General features: G+C 37.1%; 1 protein-coding gene across 1 annotated transcript in view; it reads right to left on the bottom strand.

Annotated features, from left to right (window-relative positions):
- The window catches only part of TTC28 (tetratricopeptide repeat domain 28), a 582,233-nt gene that overhangs the window by 267,854 nt on the left and 292,942 nt on the right, over positions 1-21,437 (bottom strand). Inside the window, 3 exon segments of the mRNA XM_070385930.1 lie at positions 6,447-6,577; positions 7,493-7,765; positions 16,112-16,259. Of these exon segments, the coding sequence (XP_070242031.1) occupies positions 6,447-6,577; positions 7,493-7,765; positions 16,112-16,259 (552 nt within the window).

Raw genomic sequence — 21,437 nt, 5'->3', positions numbered from 1 at the left:
CTCAATGTATCTAAAATATCACTATATTGCCATCAATATGCAGACTTAGTAATGAAATACTCAGCACTCTTTTTTCATTCTAAGCCTTCAAAGTCCAGTGTGTATTTTGCATTTATGGCACATCTCAATTAAAAGCACACACATTGTAAATGCTCAACAGCCACATGTATCAGTGGCTACCAAAGCAGATGGCATAGATCTAAACAATACACTTCAAGCTGGTAACAGTGATCACTTCTGGAATGGATTGTGTTTTAATCTTTTACATCAATAACTCATATACTACTTATGTAATGGTAAAAACACAATAGCAAAAAACCAAGCAGTATGGGAATATGGATGGCTGAACAAACATACTTATTCCAAGGGTCAATGAACATCCAGCTAGAAAAAGGGGGACCAGGGAAAAATAAAATGTAACAATATCATTTACAATAACACACCCAGGTGTGTGCATGCATACATGTACACACACACACAGAAAACCTAAGGATAAAACTAAACAAAGATATACAATAGTTCTATATTGAAAACTATAAAACATTGCTGGAAGAGATTTTACAAGACCTAATAAATGAAGAAACATACCATGTCCATGGACTATGAAATTCAAATATATTTATAGATTCAATGCTACCCCAATCAAAATTTCAGCAGGATGTTTGAGTGAAGGGAGGGGGGACTATAAGCTAATTCTAAGACATATATATGTTTTATATATTTATGTGCTGTATGCTCAATCACTCAGTCGTGTTGGACTCTTTGAGACCCCATGGACTATAGCCCACCAGGCTCCTCTGTCCATGAAATTTTCCAGGAAAAAATACTGGAGTGGGTTGCCATTTCCTCCTCCAAGGGATCTTCCTGACCCAGGGATTGAATCTGCATCTCCTGTGTCTCCTACACTTGAAGGCAGATTCTTCACCCTTGAGCCACCCAACATATATATGAATGTAAAGAACCTGGAATGGCCAAAACAGTTTTGAAGAACAAAGCCATAAGAATTTCTAGAGTCAATAACAAGCTACAGTAATTAAGTAATATGCTACTGTCATAAAGACAGACAAAGAGATCAATAGCACACATCACCTTGTCTCTGACAAAAGTGGCACCCAGTGCAGTCCTGTGAATACACGGTGCTGGGGCAACTGGGTATTCACATGGGGGGACTGAAGTTTGATACCTGCGCCAACCCAAACACAAAAGTAAACTCCAGGTGGCAGCAGAGCAAAATGTAAAGGTAAAACAATAAAGCCTTACAGGAGACTAGCTTCACGACCTTGGGATACACAAACATTTTCTTAAACAGGACACAGAAGGCACTAACCATTAAAAAAAAGAGAAAGAAGGATTGGTAAACTGGCCTTCACCAATATTTGTATAATATTGGATAGAAAAAAACAGAAACTGAGAAAGAGCTTTAGTGAGCAGAGACAATTCAAACAAACCTGGATGACAGAAAACATTGCTGAGGAGTCAAGGAAAAGATCTTCTATGCAGAGGGACCATAATAAGTAAACACACAGAGGATAAAGTATAAGGCACTTTTAACAAAGTATGGCAAATAGACTTATATGAACAGATTATAAGGTGTCTGACACACAGAGCAGTTGAAGAAAAGTTAAAGAAGAAGATTATGGAGGAATTTGGACTTTATTTTAAAGGCAACAAAAAGTTGTCAAAGGCTTTTAAGCAGGAAAATTACCTGATCTGAAATGAATTTTAGAAGGGTAACTAAAAGAGCTCTGTCAATGATGGTTCAGAAAAAGAAGAAACTAGTATCAGGGCAGAGTTAAAACAGATTTCACAAATTAGAGTACTTAAATAGTCCAGTGCGACAAGAGGTGTGCAGAGCTCCTAACCATACTTTTTCTAACAGTGTCCAGTTTACCTGACTATCTGGAGGAAAACAATTTTACACTACAATAAAAACTGATCTTATACAGGATATGCAACATTCATATGAATCATTTAAATGATCATGACAATGATAACACCCATAATAATGCTTTTTTGAATCCTTACTGTGGCTCAGTAAGGAAATGGCAACCTACTCCAGTATACTTGCATGGAAAATTTCATGGACAGAGCCTGGCAGGCTACAGTCTATGGGATCACAAAGAGTTGGACATGACTGAGTGACTAACACAACAATCCCTTATATTGCTGATGATAAAACTTGGTACAACTACTTTGGAAAACTGGTAAAAATCTTAATAAACCTGAACATATGCATGACCAAACATTTAACAGATGTTAAGTGCTGATGTTTACCTAAAGATATATATTTATAGTAGCTTTTCCATAACAGCCAAAAATTGGAAACAACTCACATGTCCATCACACTTAGAAGAGTTTCAGGGACATAATAATAAGTGGCCAAGCCAACATTCAATCCCAAGTGTGTCTAATAACTAAGTTCACACTCTTGGCCACTACACCACACTTGAAAAAGTTAAATTCTTATGGCAGTAGCTTCAGGCTACAATCACAGATTCAGGTAGTAGACACCTTCTCTTCTTTGCTTGGAGGAGAGCACCTGTTAAAAAGTACAGAAAGTTCTGAGAGGAGGCTACTGCAACAGTCCAGACAAGATGATATGGCAGAAGGAAGGCACCAGAAAAGAGATTTCTTTTATAGAAAGAAGAGAACCCAGTAACAAATCAAACATGCGAGTGAGGTGGCTTGGGCAAGAGGACAAATGGTGACAGCAGAAGTCAGCACTGATCGAGGGCTAAGTCGGGCATATTAAACTGAAGACGGGTGTCCAGGATGTATTTGGATAAAGAAATATGAAGCCCAGGAGAGAAATCAGACTGATAAAAAATAAAACAAAAACTTCCAAGTCATCAGCATATGTGTATATCAGATTTCCTGAATAGAGAATAACATTTCTAAAACAATGTAACTCATGCACTCTTCTGACAATTAAAATTAGCTCACAGGAAGGTCTCTGTGGCTACCTGAAATTTATTTTGCAACTGCTAACATAGATAGAAGGCTAGTTAGAATGAAAGTGCCTGCTCTCTCCTATTGAGTATCTGAGAACAGTTGTACAAAAGAAAAACATACTGCTCTTTAAGGTAAGTGGACAGTGGTTTCAGGCTGCTTCTTCTTACTTGGTAAAACCTTAAAATGTATTATAGCAAAGATGTAAGAGGCAGAAAGATGCGGCTTGGTTTTCTCACCAGTCATAGTATTTAAGTGGTTAATCTCTGCTTCAAAAGGCAGCTTCCCGTACTTTATTTCAATATCAAAACAATGCAGAAGAAAAACCAGGATACAATTCGAGGTCACAGACACAATGTTAGAGGAGGATAATCATTCAAAAGTACATCCTCCAAACTTTTTATACTCAAAGGGTATGATTGCTTTGGGGGGAAGAGTTTTCAAAGTTCTAACCAGGGCAATAACTAAAAGAAAAGAAAAAGTAGGGGTATAACATAAGGATAGAAATGCACAAAACTGTCATTATTTGCAAAAAGTCTGCATTACAAGAAAATCTAAGGAAATCAACAAAAAACCATGAGCTATGATGAGAGAATTTTTGCATGGTCACTTATAAAATCTGCAAAGTAAACACCTTTTCTATATGCCATTAGTAACTAATTTTTAGGAAAGACACAATGAAAAAGTATCCCATTTCCAACAGTATATATTAAATATCTACTCTCCAAAAGTGTAGATCAGTGAGGGGTATAAAAGAGTAAATGACAGAATAGACCAGGCTCTTAAATAGAAGATCAACTATTAACTACATCAAGTTATCCATAACATGTAAATTTAATAAAGTTTCAGTAAATACCACAATAGGAGAGTCTCCAAAATTTGACAAAATGATTTTAAAATTCATTTGGTGGGAGAGGGAGAGACAAGAATATCCTAGACATTAAGAATAATAATGATGATATGGGATTTGTAGTATATGAAAAATATAGAGCAAGAGTAAATAAAACTAGAACACAAATTGCCCAACAGGTCAGTAGAATGACACAGCAATGTCCAAAATCACATCAATATAAAATAACCAATATTGCAACAGAAAATAGTTTGAAAATTAAAAATCTTTATAAAAGAAAATTTTTAAATAGTCAACCCAATAGCAAGCATAGAAATGTAAATCAAAATAATAACATACCACTTTTAAACACCAAGCTGACCTTTTAGTTTTAACAATAATGCCTATTGTTAGCTTTTATCCACTGTTCGTAGAACTGAAATAGACACAGCCCTTCTGAGAGGAATTTAGCAATCCATATCAGAAGTCTTAATGTTCTAAGTCCATTTAACCAAAGGAAATAATGAAAGATATGTTCAAAGACTGATCTACAAACAAGTTTTTCTGGATTTTACAATACCAAAAAATTTGAAACAAACTAAACGTGTAACAGTGCGTGTGTGCGATCACTTCAGTCATGTCTGACTCTTTGCAATCCGATGGACTGTACTGTAGCCCATCAGGCTCCCCTGTCCAGGGGAGAATACGGGAGTGGGCTGCCATGCCCTCCAGGGAATCTTCCCGACACAGGGCTTGAACCCGTGTCTTTTATGTCTCCTGCATTGGCAGGTGGGTTCTATACCACTAGTACCACCTGGGAAGCCTGTATAACAGTAGGGAGATAGATTAAATGCATGATGATAAAAGACCTTCATTTAATAAAATGAAGACCATTTAATAAAATGAAGAAATGTTTAACATTAAGAGGAAAATATTTTCATGTATAATATTTATGTAATTAGATATAACTAATATATATTACATATTTTAAAAACCAAGAATCTGTGACTATATACATGATATATATAATAGAATGGTGGAAAATACCTGTTTTAGACCTCATATGCCAATTTCTACATCTCTCTCAGAGGCCAGCTTGAGTTCTGCCTGTTTCACAGAGTTTCCTCAAGTCTATATCACTTCCTGCCTCCTCTGGAAGGACAGAATCTTGGCAGTGAATTAGGATGCTTTCCTTTTTTAATACCTATCACAACCCTCTGCCCCTAATTAAAAGTCTTTCTAATCTATCCAGTAATTTGGCTAACATATACACCTCAAAGGTTAGGAAAACAGGGTATAAACCCAGCTCTTGACATACTTACAGCTATCTGTCCCTACACTAAATGGCCCTATCTAGATACCTATGCTATTTTAGTTTTTAAACCTGCCTTAACTTCTTAATGCTATCAGTATATTTGTCTCTAGAAAGCTGAGCCCTGTTTTTCATCCTTTTAACATCAAGAAATCAGATCATCTGGCTTATAAGGATTACTTGTAAACTAAGAGTAAATAGGCAAAGAGAAAAGTGTGTAGGCAACTCTCTTGGGAATAAAACTGCCAAAACGTCACAGCCCTTGGTAGCTTTCCAAGGCTTTTATCTGACACTCATGGATGAGAGAGACTTTGTAGAAGTCCAGCATTCCCAAGGGGAGACTCGAGCATGCCACTGAAGTAAAGGCTTTTTTCTTTACCATTCCTTTCTAATACCTGACTGTGTTCTAGAGAAATGAAGATCCTGGGTCATTTAAATAATATAATTAATCTCCATAATGTCCTACAGTGAAATTCTAAGATACAAATGTAACTGAACTTATTTCCCACCATATAGATTAATTCATAAATTTATTGTTGCCTCAGCTATTAACCTTCTCTTTCTCATTTATAATATTATATTACTATTACCATTTATGGAATTCCAGGTACCATGTTAGGTACTTTACATATATTATTTATAATCCTATCACAACTGTGTACAGAATGAATGGAATCATCATTTTCTGAATGAGAAATAAGAGGCAAAGAGAAGTTAAACAACAACTTCCCCAAAATTCCCAAGCCAAGATGAATTGGAGCAGGCAGTCAAATCTGGGTCTGTCTCCCACCAAACCCCACCCTCTTTCCACTCTGCAGGGACCATCATGAGCATCTACTAGACATCAAGTCTCTAAGAATTTTACATTTCATTTATCTAGAAAAGACTAAGGTGATATTTCTCTGTCATTACAATTCAGCTCTCTTGATGAGACTGAATATGTCTCTATCACCAGAGTTAAAATCCACCAAAGAAACAGTGTGAAGGATTCGTAGCAATACTACTCCATCCCTGACAAAGCATAATGTGTGCTTCCTTAATTTAATGGATATATCATACTGATACAGCTTTTGGCTAGTTTTACACATATCCACAGCACATGTGAAGAGCATAAGAACACTGCACCTGACAAGCTACTAGATCCTGAGGTCAGAAGCCAAGTCTCATTTATCTCTATATCCCCAAGCCCTGTATGTGACAGATGTCCAACACCTCTTTGTTGATGAAAGCTAGAAGCAATGATTATCAACTTCTGAAAGTAATATATTAAGATAATTAAAACATTTTGAGCATCAAAAAAGAAAAATATCTCATGTTTCAAACAAACTGGTTTTGGTCTTCAGGTAAACTTCCTACCTCTCGATCCTTGAGTTTCATGGCAAGCACCAACTGATGCCTGTGGTTAGTGAGAGCCTCCCGGTAATTTCCCTTGGAGAAGAATGCAGAGCCCAGGTTCCCATGAGCTCGGCATTCTCCTGTCTGGTCACCTGAATTGGGTTTAAAAAAAAAAAAAGAGAATATTTCTCTAAGTTACAGCATTATTTATAATATATAAAGGCCATCTTAATTTGAAAGCCACAGGTTTACTAGTTAAAATTTCATTTGCCTTTTTTTTTTTCTTCCTCTAAAAGACTCCATGTGGGAAGTTATGGTCCTAGAAGTTAAACTTCTGAACAACCGTTATTGATGTTACAACATATAACTGCAGCCAGGGACATAAGTTTCCTGGAAATGAGAGGTCATTGCCTTGGTTCTGAACAACCATGATCTTGTTGGTTGGTTCAGTCACTTGACTCCAAACCTATTATATGTTGCTTTTTTACAAGTATGTCAACAGTAGACTCACCACATCTCTTCTCTTACTGCAATCTTCCAAGTCCTTAAATAATCAAATGTGATGATTATCATAAACCACTTTTTTTTTTTAAATGAGGAAACGGCAGCACAGAGAGGTTGGGCAACTTGCCAAAAGTCACACAGCCAGTAAGTAGCAGAGTCAAGATTCTAAACTCAGCAGCTTGGTTCCTCAGTTCACACTCTAAACCACTGCTCTGCACTGTCTACTCCAACAAAATGATGGCACATTCTTGTAGGCAAAAATGTAAATTTAAGTGAAAGATCCCACAAATACTACCATTTGAGATATTAAATCAGTGAGCCCATATATCTGAGAAGGCAATGTGCATGTTCATCCATATCTTTTGTCCTTTTGGAACACTGATATCTTGTTAAATGTAAAGCCCTGAAGACTTGAGTACTCTAAAACACAGAATGTTCTAGAGGTAGAATCACTTTTCACTGCACATGTTTTCATTGCACATTTCAATCCCATTCATGTCAGGTTAATCCGTTTTCTTCATTTCCTTTCTGCACTCAAATAAAGGAGAAAAACATAACTCTACCTAAGGTCTTGGCTACATCCAAGTCCTGCTGCATGTATCCAGTGCTCTTCTCTGTGTTCCCGAGAGACCAGTAAGCACTGCTCAGTGCAGAGAAAACGGAACCTCTCAGCTTGAGGCTGCAGGTGCCAATCTTCAGAGCAGCTTCTAAGACAACCACAGAGGCCCCGTGATGGCCAGCTGTCAGGAGCTCCTGTCCAACCACAGAGACAACCACAAAGGGGCTCTTGTCCAGTTTCATTTTCTGAAGCTGCTGATAAGTGGGTTCGAGGGAGTCTGAAGAAAAACAAAAGAAAACAGAGAATGTAGGAGAATACACAAAACAACCCTTTCTAATACGCACTAGAAACAACGGTTTCTCAAACTTCCTATGGTCCATTTCAGGTACAAACTCTTCAAGCTTTTCATCCAGCTACAGCCTCACTGTCACTTCACATGACTGGATAACACCAAGGTCAGTCCAGCAATTTCCTTACTTCAATCTCCAGGCGTACGCCACACTCTTCCTCTCTGCTGGTCTTTCTTTGATTAGGACCCATCACTTTCCCTGAATAGTTCTCTCTTCTCTGACCTGCTGCCCTCTCAAAGTACCACAGGTACATCACTCAAGTCCCACTGCTACATATCCAAGCAGACCTCAGAGATGCTGTGGGTCTGCCTCCAGACCACTGCAATAGAGCAAATGTCACAATAAACCACATCGCACACAGTGTTTGGCTTCCATGCGTATCAAAGTTATGTCCACACTATACTGTCACCTATTAGGTGTGCAATGGCACTGTGTCTAAAAAATCCCATGAATTAAAAATACTTTATTGCTAAAAAAAATGCTAACCATCATCTTGAGCCTTCAGTGATCCAATAGCAACATCAAAATTAACAGATCACAGACCACCAGAACAAATACAATAATAATGAAAAAGTTTGAAATATTGCAAGAATTGTCAAAATGTGACACAGAGACATGAAGTGAGCAAATGCTGTTGGAAAAATGGCATCAATAGACTCACTTGATGCAGGGTTGACGCAGACCTTCCATTTGTTAAAAAAAAAAAAAGAAAAAGAAACAATATCTGTGAAGCACAATAAAGTGAAATGCAGTAATATGAGGTATGCCTGTACTATCCCCAGGTCCTCCAGCTCACATTAATCCTTGGATCTAAACTTCTGATTTATTTTTATAGTTAGTATTGCAGTTTGGCCCTTAACCTTTTTAGAGATGCTTCACGTGTGTTAATTTTTAAAATATTTTCCCAGCTAAATCTGAAGACCATTATAGGACTGTTTAATACTTTATTATAAACCATTTCTATATAGGTGAAAGCTCCTAACACATCTGGCATTCAATGAATGAAATGTTTGTTAAACCTGAATCTGAATGACTGATTAATAAACTCTTTCCACCTTTTTCCCTAGAAGATACAAAAGCAGCTCTCTCAACAAATAGCCATCATCTTCACGGACAACCCAGTGTACCCTGCTGTTCCTGAGACTAGCATGACCATATAAAAAAGTACTATCAATTTCTGTTGTGGTGACAAATGAAACCATCAAGAAATCATCTGAGTTTACTAAGGTAAGATGAAAGACAAAGTAATGTTTAGCTTTTTTATTTTCATATGGTGGAAAGGACATAGATTAGGGGTCAGGAAGCCACAAGGAGATTCTTTCCATCCGAAGCTAGGTTTCAAAGTGGATGACCTTTAAGCTCCTTCTTCCTCTTTTCTTTTTTCCAAAGACAATCGCAGAGCTAATGACTATAACCCTACAGTGAGGCAGCACTTACAACACTTAAGTTGTTAGCTTCCCTGAAAAACTGTTTCTTAGTTATTCCACTGTGCCTATGTTAAAAAAAAAAAAAAAATATTAAAAGGTTGGTCTCTTTAAATTGTGAATCTCTTGGCCAACAGTACTGCATTAAAATGTAATTTATGACTTCAAATCTCCACTCACTAAGGAGCTCTCGTCTGAATCAACATTACCACGGAAACCTCGAAACCTACTGGTGCCTAGAGCATTTTTTTCCCTTCAATCAGATCACTAAACAGAGAACAAAGAACATTTTTACACCTGTCAAGATGCAAGCAGCGCACAATACCAGTAAACACTTGCGAACCAACAGGGTTAAACACAGGCAAAGAACCCAGGAATTGCTGGAACAGGAAAAGAACAACGCCATACTCAAACAACTGGGAGCAGAATTTTGGTGGTACCTGCTGGACTTGGCAGCCAGTGATGAGCATATTAGCACACCACTGGCCAATCAGCAGGAGCAAAAATAACAATTTTAGAGCTGAAAAGAACTTGAAACCACCTTTTATTTTAGAAATGAAGAATCTGAGTACTTAAGTGCATGCAAGGGCAGACAGCTTGGGACACAGCCATGCCAAGAACCCACTGCAGGATTCAGGTTCAGGCTCTCTGATACCACACCACACAACAGTCTTAGTTGTTCACACTAGAAATCAATTAGAGCTGATTTTAAGTGGAGAAGAAAGGTACTGAGAGGCTACTGGGAAGGGGATGTGGGTTCAATCCCTGGTCAGGGAGCTAAGATTCCAAATGCCTTGCAGCCAAAAAACCAAAACATAAAACAAAAGCAATGATATAGCAAATTCAATAAAGATTAAAAAAAAAAAAAAACAACTGTATAGGCTGGATTAGGTGATCTATAAGGTTTCATCCCAACTCTACTATTCTACAATTCTAATTCCTATTCTACAATAAACTTAGGCTGTTAGCAAAAGGACTAATTGTGTGCTTTTCTCAGGCTAGATGGAACAGAGATTTGGCAGCCTGTAAAGATATGTTTCTTTACAGAAATTATGCAAAATACATAAAATATCCAATGTCAAAACAACTTCATAAGAATGTAAAAGTACTTTGCAACAATCACTGAACACTATAGTTATGTGCTTTCAAAATGTAAAGGCTTTAAGAATTTAAGATAAACCAAGTCTTATTTCCTCACACTTGAAAAACCTGAAGGAACGTAGTATTAAATAGAAGCTAGTAACAGGCAAATAATCATACCCAGTTAAAAGATATGCTATATTTATTTCATCAGTACTGCATATTTATTCACCTATTAACATCTGTGAATTTGAGATTTATTATCCATGAACTCGCAGTTCCTTAGTAGCTCAATGGTATAGAATCTGCCTGCCAATGCAGGAGATGTGGGTTCAATCCCTGGGTAGAGAAGATCCCCTGGAGAAGGAATTAATAATCTATTCCAATATTCTTGCCTGGGAAATCCCATGGACAGAGGAGCCTGGCAGGCTACAGTCCACAGGGTCACGAAGAGTAAGACACGATTGAAGCGACTAAACAACAGCGACAATCCATGAACTCAATGGTGCCTTACAATGGCTGGTTATTTCTATATCTGTGCTGTGCTTAGTTGGTCAATCTGTTCGACTCTTTGTGACCCCATGAACTGTAGCCCACGGGGCTTCTCTGTCCCTGGGGATTCTCCAGGCAAGAATAACAGAGTGGGTTGCCATGCCCGCCTCCAGGGGATCGTCCCAACCCAGGGATCGAACTCAGGTCTCCTGCATTGCAGGCAAATTCTTTACCATTTGAGCCACCAGGGAAGTCCATCTCTATGTCTAAAAGTAAAAGTGAAGTGTTAGTCGCTCAGCCGTGTCTGACTCTGCGATCACATGGACTATATAGTCCACCAGGCTCCTCTGTTCATGGGATTCTCCAGGCAAGAATACTGGAGTGGGTTGCCATGCTCTTCTCCAGGGGATCTTCCTGACAAAGGGATCAAACCCAGGTCTCCCACATTGCAAGCAGATACTTTACTGTCTGAGCCATCTGGAGTTGATTTTCTTAATACTATGTAAAATAATGATACAACTTTCAATCCAGATTTCTCAGAACTGGTAGGATATGCTATGGGACCCCTGAGGAGAAAGGTAGGCAGGTCCCAGGTAGGTCTGAGAATGCCTTCTGGAGGTAGTGATGTCTGAACAGAAACTGGAGCTACGAGAAACCAGTGTTTTCCAGGAACTGCAGGTAGTTTTAGGTGGGAGTATCTTAGTGATGAGAATAAAAGAAGTAAGATCTTTTATACTAAAGCAGCTGGCCTTTATCCTGCAGGCAAAAAGGAAAATGTAGAATTATGAATAAGAGAATGACAGATCACATTTACATTGTAGAAAATTCATTCTGGAAGGAAAGCAAAAGCAGGGACTGGAAAGAAGCCTGGAAAGTCAGTTGGAGGAAAAGTCCTATATTTGCAATGACAAAACAGATGGAAAACAAGAGATAAATTTAAGACATATTTAGAATTTTAAAATCTACAGAATTGAGGAATAAATGTATTAATAGGTGCAATGCCTTATTCCAAAGTGATGATATTCTACTGACTGTCTCCTATGAATCATTCTTAAGGTAACTGAAATTGTGCAGACTTCAATCTGTCCCAGGTACTAAGAAGACATTCTGGAGCCTTCCATTTTATCCTTATAACATTTCATTACCATATATGACTAAGAAGGCTTCAACTTTCCTAAAAACCTAGTGATATCACTACCAATTACTATTGGATACAATATAACACTGAACTGCAAATTCAGAAGACTGGGGAAAAGCAATTTTGGAATGAATCTCCAGAACAGGGATCCAGAGAGAACAGCAACTGCTAACACATAAGAAGGCAAGCGAAGTGTAATGAGAGCAAAGTATTGCCGTAAACAAAGTGTAGAGGTAAGGTTCATAATATTAACTTAATTTTAATTTCTATCTTTTCTTAAGCAAATTCCTTATAGAGGAAACTAAGTTAAAGATCACCAGGCATGTCACAAAAAGGATAAATACTGTGTGATTCCACTTACGGGAGGCACCTTGGTAGTCACCAGGAGCTGGGGTGGGGGGAGGAGGGATGAGGAGTTATTGTTTAAACAGGTACAAAGTGTCAATCGGGGAGGATGAAAATCTGGAGACAGATGAAGGGCTGGCTGCACAACCTGTGAGTATACTTAACACCACATAACTGCACAACTAAAAATGGTCAATTTGATGTTATGTACATTTTACCACAATTGGAAAAAAAAAAAAAAGCTTTGGTTCATACTAAAAGGAAAACTTAACCCTGCTCAAAAAAAGAAAAAAAAAAAAAAAAAAACTGACACGTTTAGCTAAGTCATTTCATATTTTTCTGGGTTCACATATGGATTTATTTATATGCTACTTCATTCCAAAAGGATTCAAAGACCTTCTAAAGAAATAAGGCAGAAGACATGGTAGTCAGAGTGAGTGGAAAGTAAAGTAAGGAAAATTCATCTTAAAGATTAAGTCCTGGCACACTTCTTTAAGGTAGCCAGGACACTGGGTTCTACTGCTTCACAGAGGACAAAGCAAAAGAATCAAGGATCACTTTAGGTTTTCCCAGACCTTTTAGATAAAAATATACTAAGACTCAGGCAAAAGGCAGTTTTCCAGGAACCGAGTGCTTAGCAAGAGGGTCATGTGTGCTGTGCAGTGTTTGTTCCACATCCACAGCACAAAGACAAGAGGAAGCTCATCACCACCGCGACTCCTCTCCCCAAGAGAAGCGGCGCACCGCACCGCAGGGCACAGGTGTCCCACAGGGGCCTGCCTTTAAGTGCCATGGCTTGATTCTCAAAACAACAGTACGAGCTACTCGTTACCACGCCCCTTTTACAGATACCAACCGAGGGGCAGGCAAAGGAAGAACCTTGCCCGGTCAATAGGATAGCAGATGGCAGTGCTGGGATCAGAGTCCCAGTCTTTTCAGGAGAAGTCAGTTCTGTTTTCTTTTCAACATTTCAAAAACAGGCCATCTATGAAAAGTGACCGCCTTCTAAAAGAAAATCAGACAAAAAGAGTTATCAAGGGTGGACAATCAGGTAAATAAAAGGTGACCCCAAATATGACTATGAGAGAAAAGCTTATATACATTCAAGCCATTTTCCACCAGTACGTCATAAAAATCAGCTTCCTGGATCCTCTGGAGCTGAAAGAAACACCACGACAGGTGATAGCCCATAAATGTAATAGTCTTTAGATTACCAAATTAACAAGAGGGGAGAAAATATACACAAGAGAACCCTCAGCAAGAAGCAGCCCTGCTGTCTTTAGAGGAACAAATAAAGGTAAACTCAATCTCACTTTGTAATTGTATTATTAAATCTGTGGTTGGCAGCAGGACTATGCGACACCATCCAAATCTGCATAAACATTTATAAGATATAATGAACTGAAATTGCTGCAAGATGATCTAAAAAAGAAAAATGGAAAATAGTAAAAGGACAATTTGAGAGTCATGAAAAAGTCTCACTTTATATTAATACTTATATTTGTGTATTTTCATAAATGATTTAAGGGAAATACATTACATACAGTGATATAAATATATTTACAAGAAAAGTAGATCATCTGATATCTGGTTGGTAAGCATGAATGAAACCACAAAAATAAAGTAAAAAAGACAATGTAATTACCAAAATAGGGAACAACATTTTAAAAAATCAAGGAAGTTTCATTGTGGATTAATAGAATGTAGTTATTGGGAATAAGGGTATATTATCCCTAGCTTTAAAAAAAAAAAAAAACCTTGAAACTTCCCCCAAAGGCCAAATGACAAGAGTGCTATGCACATAGGGGTAGCTTTGTTTGCTTACAGAAGCACTTGGACAAGGGAGTCTCCATGTTGCATTTCAGATTCATTTCAAAATAAAAATAATGGACACACAGATCAGACCTACACGTAAAGCATCCTGGACCGCACAGCTACTCAACAATGGCAAAAACTGAGAACACCGCAGGAGAGTAAAATAAACAGTGGGCAAAACATGGGCAGCAAATAATGACAGATTTTGTGAATTATAACCATATGACAAAAAGAGAGGTCATTAAGATGTGCAATGATAAACAGAACAATACTGTGTAAACCAACAGTCTTTCTATACAATGTTGATAAGAAAAGCCCACCTGGAATAGATACAGTGGTAAAGGCAATGCCAAAAATAAATGACATAAGTCATTTTAAGGATAAAGAAGAAAATATTGAAGTGCTCCAGGCACCTGTAAGATGCAGCTTTCTCCAGGGTCACCCTTAGGTCACTCTGTAAGATGGGAAAGAACATAGCATAGAAAACCCTAAGGGGGACAGTAGCACTGAGCTAATTCTTGCAGTGCAGAGAAGATTTTTTTACATTTATCTAAATAAATAGATTTGCTTCAAAGGCAAACTGGTAAGTATGATTCTGCTGATCTCAACACATTCACTCCAGTGTTCTAAAGGTAGTAGCAGAAATACTTCACAATAAAGGAATATCATGAACTAAATAAAAAATTATCTATGTAGAGGAATACAGGGAGAGAATGAGAAAATACTAGAAAAACAGAAAGAAGAGAGAGAGATTGATTTTCGTTGTTGCTGTCCATCTCCCCTCCCTCCCTTCCCACTCCTGGCGCTCCAAAGTGCGTCTGCTCTAAGTCAGAGTTTATTAACAGCAGGTCCCCCAGTGGGAGAAGCCATTAGGCTCCTGCAACAAAGACTCAGCTTTGTATGGGGTTATAAAATCGCAAGAAGAGAGGTTTCCTTACCACTTTTTTTCTAAAACATGAAATCTTTGCTTTCAGGAAAGTATTTTTTATAGCTATGAATTCCTCAGAAACCATATGAGTACCATTTAGTTCATCAAACTTTTACTTAGCACATAAATATTTTGAGCCAAGTATCAAACTAGCCAGTATATTAAAATTATCTAATGCTGCAAATATTTTCAAAATTAAATAAATTACCTAATGATACTGCCATCCACGTTTTTAGGTTCACTCAAAAATATACCATGTCAGAGACAAAAACAGAGTTCTGCTTGACATCATCTAGTTAGTGTGGGACATCATTAGCATCAACCTGCCTTAGTGTCTCCATCATTCCACAAAGATATACACTTTTAGCCCAATCCTCCCAAGAATTCTTTCCACAAAAATCTATGTTCCTCAAACAGAAGTCAATCTGATCTGAGCCTTAGAACAACTCCAACCTTCAGAGTACTATTTTCAATCTATTGTTCCAGAATACCAATTGATATAACACAGAAGTAATACAGGTAAAAACCACATATCTACTTATTTTTCTCTTTCCTTTTAATTCAACATAATCTTTTAATGTTCTTCTGAAAAATGTTAGACAAAGCCTACAGTTAGATCCATATTTCCTCTTAAGAAATGTCTAATGTCTTCTCTCATTTGTTTATTTCCAGATGGCATATTGGTCCACCTGAGCAGATCAATTTACTGCTAGAGCTGTTTTGTTTTAGAGGTATAGAATCTGACAACTACAAAAAACATAAGGATTCTTTACATAACCCTAAAATCCAGAGAAGCTGTAGAGTTAGTTAATGAAAAATTCAAAATATAATCTAGGTCCACAAAGTTCCAGACAAGTGGCCTTACCACCGTCCCTCTGTGCCTCATAACATCAGCTATTGACAGTGATTTCCAATTGTCCTCTGTCTAAAATATACAACCTTAGCTAATGTGATAACCTATCAATTCTCAATGCCTGAGTCAAAAATCTTCAAAGATTAGAAATGTTCTGACTTAAATTAGTGTTGGACCAAATACTTTTATCATATTTACCTCTCATGGGAGATTTCATGGCTGCTTCTACCATCCCCACCAGAAGCTGGAGACTCTTGGGGTCCTGAGCCAACCCAGATGCAAAGGCTGCCAGGGCATCGGCATGACGTCCGAGGTACTGGAGGGCAACACCCTGTCGGAAGTATGCCTGGAAATAAATAAAAGATAATGCATATATTACTTATACACTAGGCTCCACCAGGCTGAGGAGGATTCTTAACTAAAACAACAGGTCGGCAGAACTAAGATTGATGTGATCTCAGTTCAGAAACCTAGTAAAGAGTTTGTAATCAAATTTGACTTCTCTGAACATCATAAAATGTAAGCGTACTTCTTTCAGGAAAATTATATTTAAAACTTTCATTTTTTCACTTCTAGAACATATTAATTTTATCACATTCTTTGGTACTTATTCACATAGTATATAATATTTTACCTTTTTTTTTTGATGATTTTAAAAACCTTTTATCCCAATTTAATAGCATAAGCTCCTCAAGAACAGGGGTTTGGAGATTTCTTTACATCTTACCAAAGTATCTGGTACAGTGCAAGACAAATGAGAGACACTCCAATTTCACTTATTTTGTTTTCTCCTCATTAATTGAAGGAATATATATCAGCATGTGATGAGTATTAAGATAATTGTAATAATGAGTAACACAACATGGCTACATTTAATGTGGTGTTTCAGACATAGTATTTTAAAACCATCATTTAAAATAAATGTGCTTTGCTTAGAAACAAAATAAGATTGCTCTTGTTTGCATCGTTTAATTGGATTAGTTTAAAAACTGGTATTATCAACTGTGAATATAAGAAAACATTCCTCCTTCCAGCTAATTACAGAAAGGGCCAGAAAATTAATAAAATATTTAAACTTCATAATGATCGTAAGAACTTATAGTTTATTTTCGAACACAGAGTAAAATCAAGTAAATGATCAAAGTGTTACAAGTATATAACCAGCAAAGGACTTTGAACCTGATTAAATAACACATAAAACTGACATATTATTAATGCATTCATTGCTTATATGACATCTGCTTCCAAAATACTTGGCCTATTTAAATACTTTCACAATACTCTACGCTTGAAACACAAATGTAACTTTTTCGTCCAATATCCTTTTCAATTGCAACAAATTGTATTTATGGGCTCTAAATGAAGTTTCAAACAACTTCTAAAACTACTATTCAAATGTAATACATAATTTTATAATTTTATATTATGTACACACACTATGAGAGAGCACCTTTCATGTTTATAAAACATAATTACTTACCTTATTTCATTTTTACAACTATGCTTTGAGGTAATTTAAGATAAGCAATACTATTCAGTGTTTCTATTAAGAAACAATCCATAAACAGAATGAATACTCAAATTATTATGGTCTATTCAGACTTCTATTAGTTTAAACTACCAGCAGCTGTTAAAACTCAGACTCCAGTAAGACAATAACCTGTAAATGCACTATCATCACTAATTCATAAGATCACTTCCTTTCAGTGGACTCAGTCACTTTTTAATCTTTAATGTGTTTGTACACATTTTTTACTACCCTTTTCATCTAACATTTTAGGTAATTTCTATAATCCAAGAGGCAACATGTACCACATTCCAACTAAAAATAACTATAGTTATATAATTCTAGAAATGCTACATTAAAGCTAAATTTAAAAATTTATATATGTGTGTGTATGTATATATGGGCTTCCCAGGCAGCGCTAGTAGTAAAGAACCTGCCTGCCAATGCAGGAGATGAAAGAGATAGGGATTTGATCCCTAGGTCATGAAGATCCCCTGGAGGAGGGCATCACAACCCACTCCAGTATTCTTGCCTGGAGAATCCCATGGACAGAGGAGCCTGGCAGACTACAGTCCATGAGGCCGCACAGAACTGAAGCAACTTAGCACAGCACAGCACACACGTATATGTAAATACATACATGAAATATTTATAAACTATTATTTATGAAGAGAGACCAAATAAGTCTGTGGCTAATGATTTCAGGTATATATTTTAAGAAATACAAAAATCTATTGTGATAATCATTTCACAATATATGTAAGTCAAATCATTATGCTATATATCTTAAACTATTAACATAGTGCTATAAGTCAATTAAATTTCAAACTAGAGAAAAAACAAAAAATTTAATTAGTCTCAATGAATTTTGATAATTTTTTATCTGTTTAAATCAAAGCATATCATTCATTATTTCACTGAGAAAATAACTGATTTTCCTATCTCCCAAATGAAGTCTCAGAAAAGTATGATGTATATACTCCTTAGTGGGTTCAATGTTAATGGAAAAGTTATGACATCAAATAAACAAAGGAGTTGTTTCCCTGGGAACTCAGCTGGTAAAGAATCCACCTGCAATGCAACAGACCCTGATTCAATTCCTGGCTCTGGAAGGCCCCCGGAGAATGGATAGGCTACCGACTCCAGTATTCTTGGGCTTCCCTGGTGGCACAGACAGTAAAGAACTGCCTGCAATGCGGGAGACCTGGGTTGGATCCCTGAGTTGGGAAGATCCCCTGGAGGAATACATTGCAATCCACTCCAGTATTCTTGCCTGGAGAATTCCCATGGACAGAGGAGCCTGGTGGGCCACAGTCCATGGGGTCGCAAAGAGTCGGACATGACCAGGCAGCTAAGCACAGCACAACACATACATGTTATGCTTTCTTAGGACACTCAGAAACTAGATGAGGAAAGGTATGACTCGATCATGCTGCCCAGAGTCTCGGTTTCCCTTCCTTAGAAGATTTTGAAAAGAGGTAAAGGTGAGAAGGCTCAAAGATCTCCCTTGATCCTTCCTTATGTCCTTCCAGAATCCCCAACCCAACGTCACAATATTTTCTATTAAAAGCGTAGAGTTGTCAGCACAGTGCCTGACATAGAGTAAATACTTAATAAAGTAAGCTATTTTGATTATTAATTAATGAGGAAAACAAGAATATATAATTACAGACTAACAGAACATAAGGAGAGCCAAATAAATATTTCAAACATTTCATTATTCAATATAACAGCATTCAATTCCTGTCACTGCTTTATTCCCTCCTCCCTCTTGCTCCACGTAAGACTGTTAGCAACTGGGAAACTCACTGCTGTAAGGCTCCCAGACAAAATCTGAACCCCCCGACTAAAAGAAGTTGGTACCAACAAGTCTTGGGAGATGTAGCAACCCACCTCCCGCCACCAGCCCCCCTCCCCCGCCATAGGATTCTGTGTCAGTCTCTCCCAAAGGAAAGATCAAGAAGCACTGAGTTTTACCGCTGTTTACTAAACTTAAAGAAAACTGATGTGACCTAATTCTTCTCTTACTATCATAGGTTTCATAGGAAGCAACAGCATCTGGCAAAGGGACAAATCTGGGTCACTTAGGATTGAGCCCAGCCAACCTCAGATAATATACTCCCTGTTTCAGCACTCTTCATGTATATACCTACATTCTGGTCACTGTTACGCAACAGAGAAGGAAAGGCAATATGGACTGACTTTTTGAGAGCCCCTATGCCCTGAGAACAATGGCTTTAACCTGAAGCTTTAGCCAAGAAGAAAGACTTGCAAGGAGCTAGTTAATACACCGGACTAGAAGGGGAATGCCTAGATTTTAAAGTGTTGTAGAGTTGTTTATATATTTGTTGTTACTACAAATATAGTAAATACAAATACTTTGTTCGTATTTACTACAAAGAATCTTCCGTGATTATTCCACACGTGCTACTAAGTAATCTCACAAATAATAGAAACGCAAGTAGGTTACAAGTATGTTTTCATTCCTTCCATACTACTTGAATTAACATTCTCTAAAAATCCACAGAACCAGGTACTGTGATGTGTATCACAAATAAAAAGAAATAAAGATAGGACTTGGACTCAAGGTGCTCGCAGTCTAGAAGCAAAGAATATAAAATTTCTTGACTGCTACCTACAATAACTTTATAATAGGAAGGGTTTGTAACATTTTAGCAGTAATAAAAATGTAACTAATGACCAAAGTGCTTACATCCTTTGGTTAAAATTGTTAGTATTTTGTCCTTAGTGAGTGTACATTCTTCTCATCTCAGAGAGTTTGCTAGACTGAATGTGTGTGTCACTCCAAAATTAGTAAGCTGAAACCTAATCACCAGTGTGATGGTATCTGGAGGTGGGGCTTGGGGAAGCGATTAGGCACAATTAGGGTGAGAGTGCACCCCTCAAGAGTGGGATTAGTGCCCTTATAAAAGTGTCTCCAGAGTGCTCCCTCTTCCCTTCTACCACATGAGACCAGGCACAGCAAGAAGACAGCCAGGAAATCAGCCCTTACCAGATACAAAATGTGCCATTACCTTGATCCTGAACTTTCCAGCCTCCAGAACTGTGAAAAATAAATGTGATCTAAGCCACCCAGTCTGCAGTATTTTGTTATTTCAGTCCGAACTGACTAAGATAGGGTTAAAGTAAAAACACTCAAAGACTAAACATGTGAAACAGTAAGCTATTCACCCTTCAAGTACCCCGGAAGCAATGAAGGACCTTTAAGTTTTTTCTTCCAACATTCTATTTACAATTCTAAAACATCAATGAACTCAATAATAACCTAAACTTCCTCCTCTTCCATGGCTCAAATGAGTAATAAGATAAATTATGCTCATAGGTACATATGTACATTCATAACAAAAAATATAACAAAAAATAAATGTATATAATATGTAATGATACATAAAATTAAGTGTTTGCTTACATGTACAGTATAATCTATTACTTAGTACAAGTGCTCCCAAACACTATGCCTTCAATTTAATGTGTACTTTTAAATGCTGTACTTTAATGTTCCTAACCTGTTTTTCATTGTTTGAATTTGAACTTTTTTTTAAACATCTTCTGAAGAATACATTTCTCTATAACATGGTAGTACACTTGCTAGCCCATCATACCACCTGCTACCATAACATCACCATCTTGTCAACAATACTGGTAAATCACAGAACTATTTCACTGACTTTTGCCTTGCTATTTCATTTAAAAATGAGGAGAAATTGCAAAAATAGAAATACTGATTCTAGTTTTTAAAAGCACCAGCATTAAACTATAATTTAACCATGACTGGGTCAAAAGTTAAAACGATTACAAGGTGCCAAAAGTAGAAAAGCTTTAACATCACACAGATCTAACTATGCTTAGTTTTGATAGAAAAGGATAAAATTAGAAAATATATATTTTTAATGAATCTTAAAAGGAAAACCATGATTTGAGATTTTATTTTTCAGTTCTCTAGGAATTAACGCTCCTTACTCACTGAATTTGTCAATCTCTTCATTAATATTTGTA

This window comes from Bos mutus, chromosome 17 (genome assembly GCF_027580195.1).
Source record: "Bos mutus isolate GX-2022 chromosome 17, NWIPB_WYAK_1.1, whole genome shotgun sequence".
NCBI lineage: Eukaryota > Metazoa > Chordata > Mammalia > Artiodactyla > Bovidae > Bos > Bos mutus.
The sequence above is the reverse complement of the archived record's forward strand: the minus strand, read 5'-3'. Positions and strand labels throughout refer to the sequence as shown.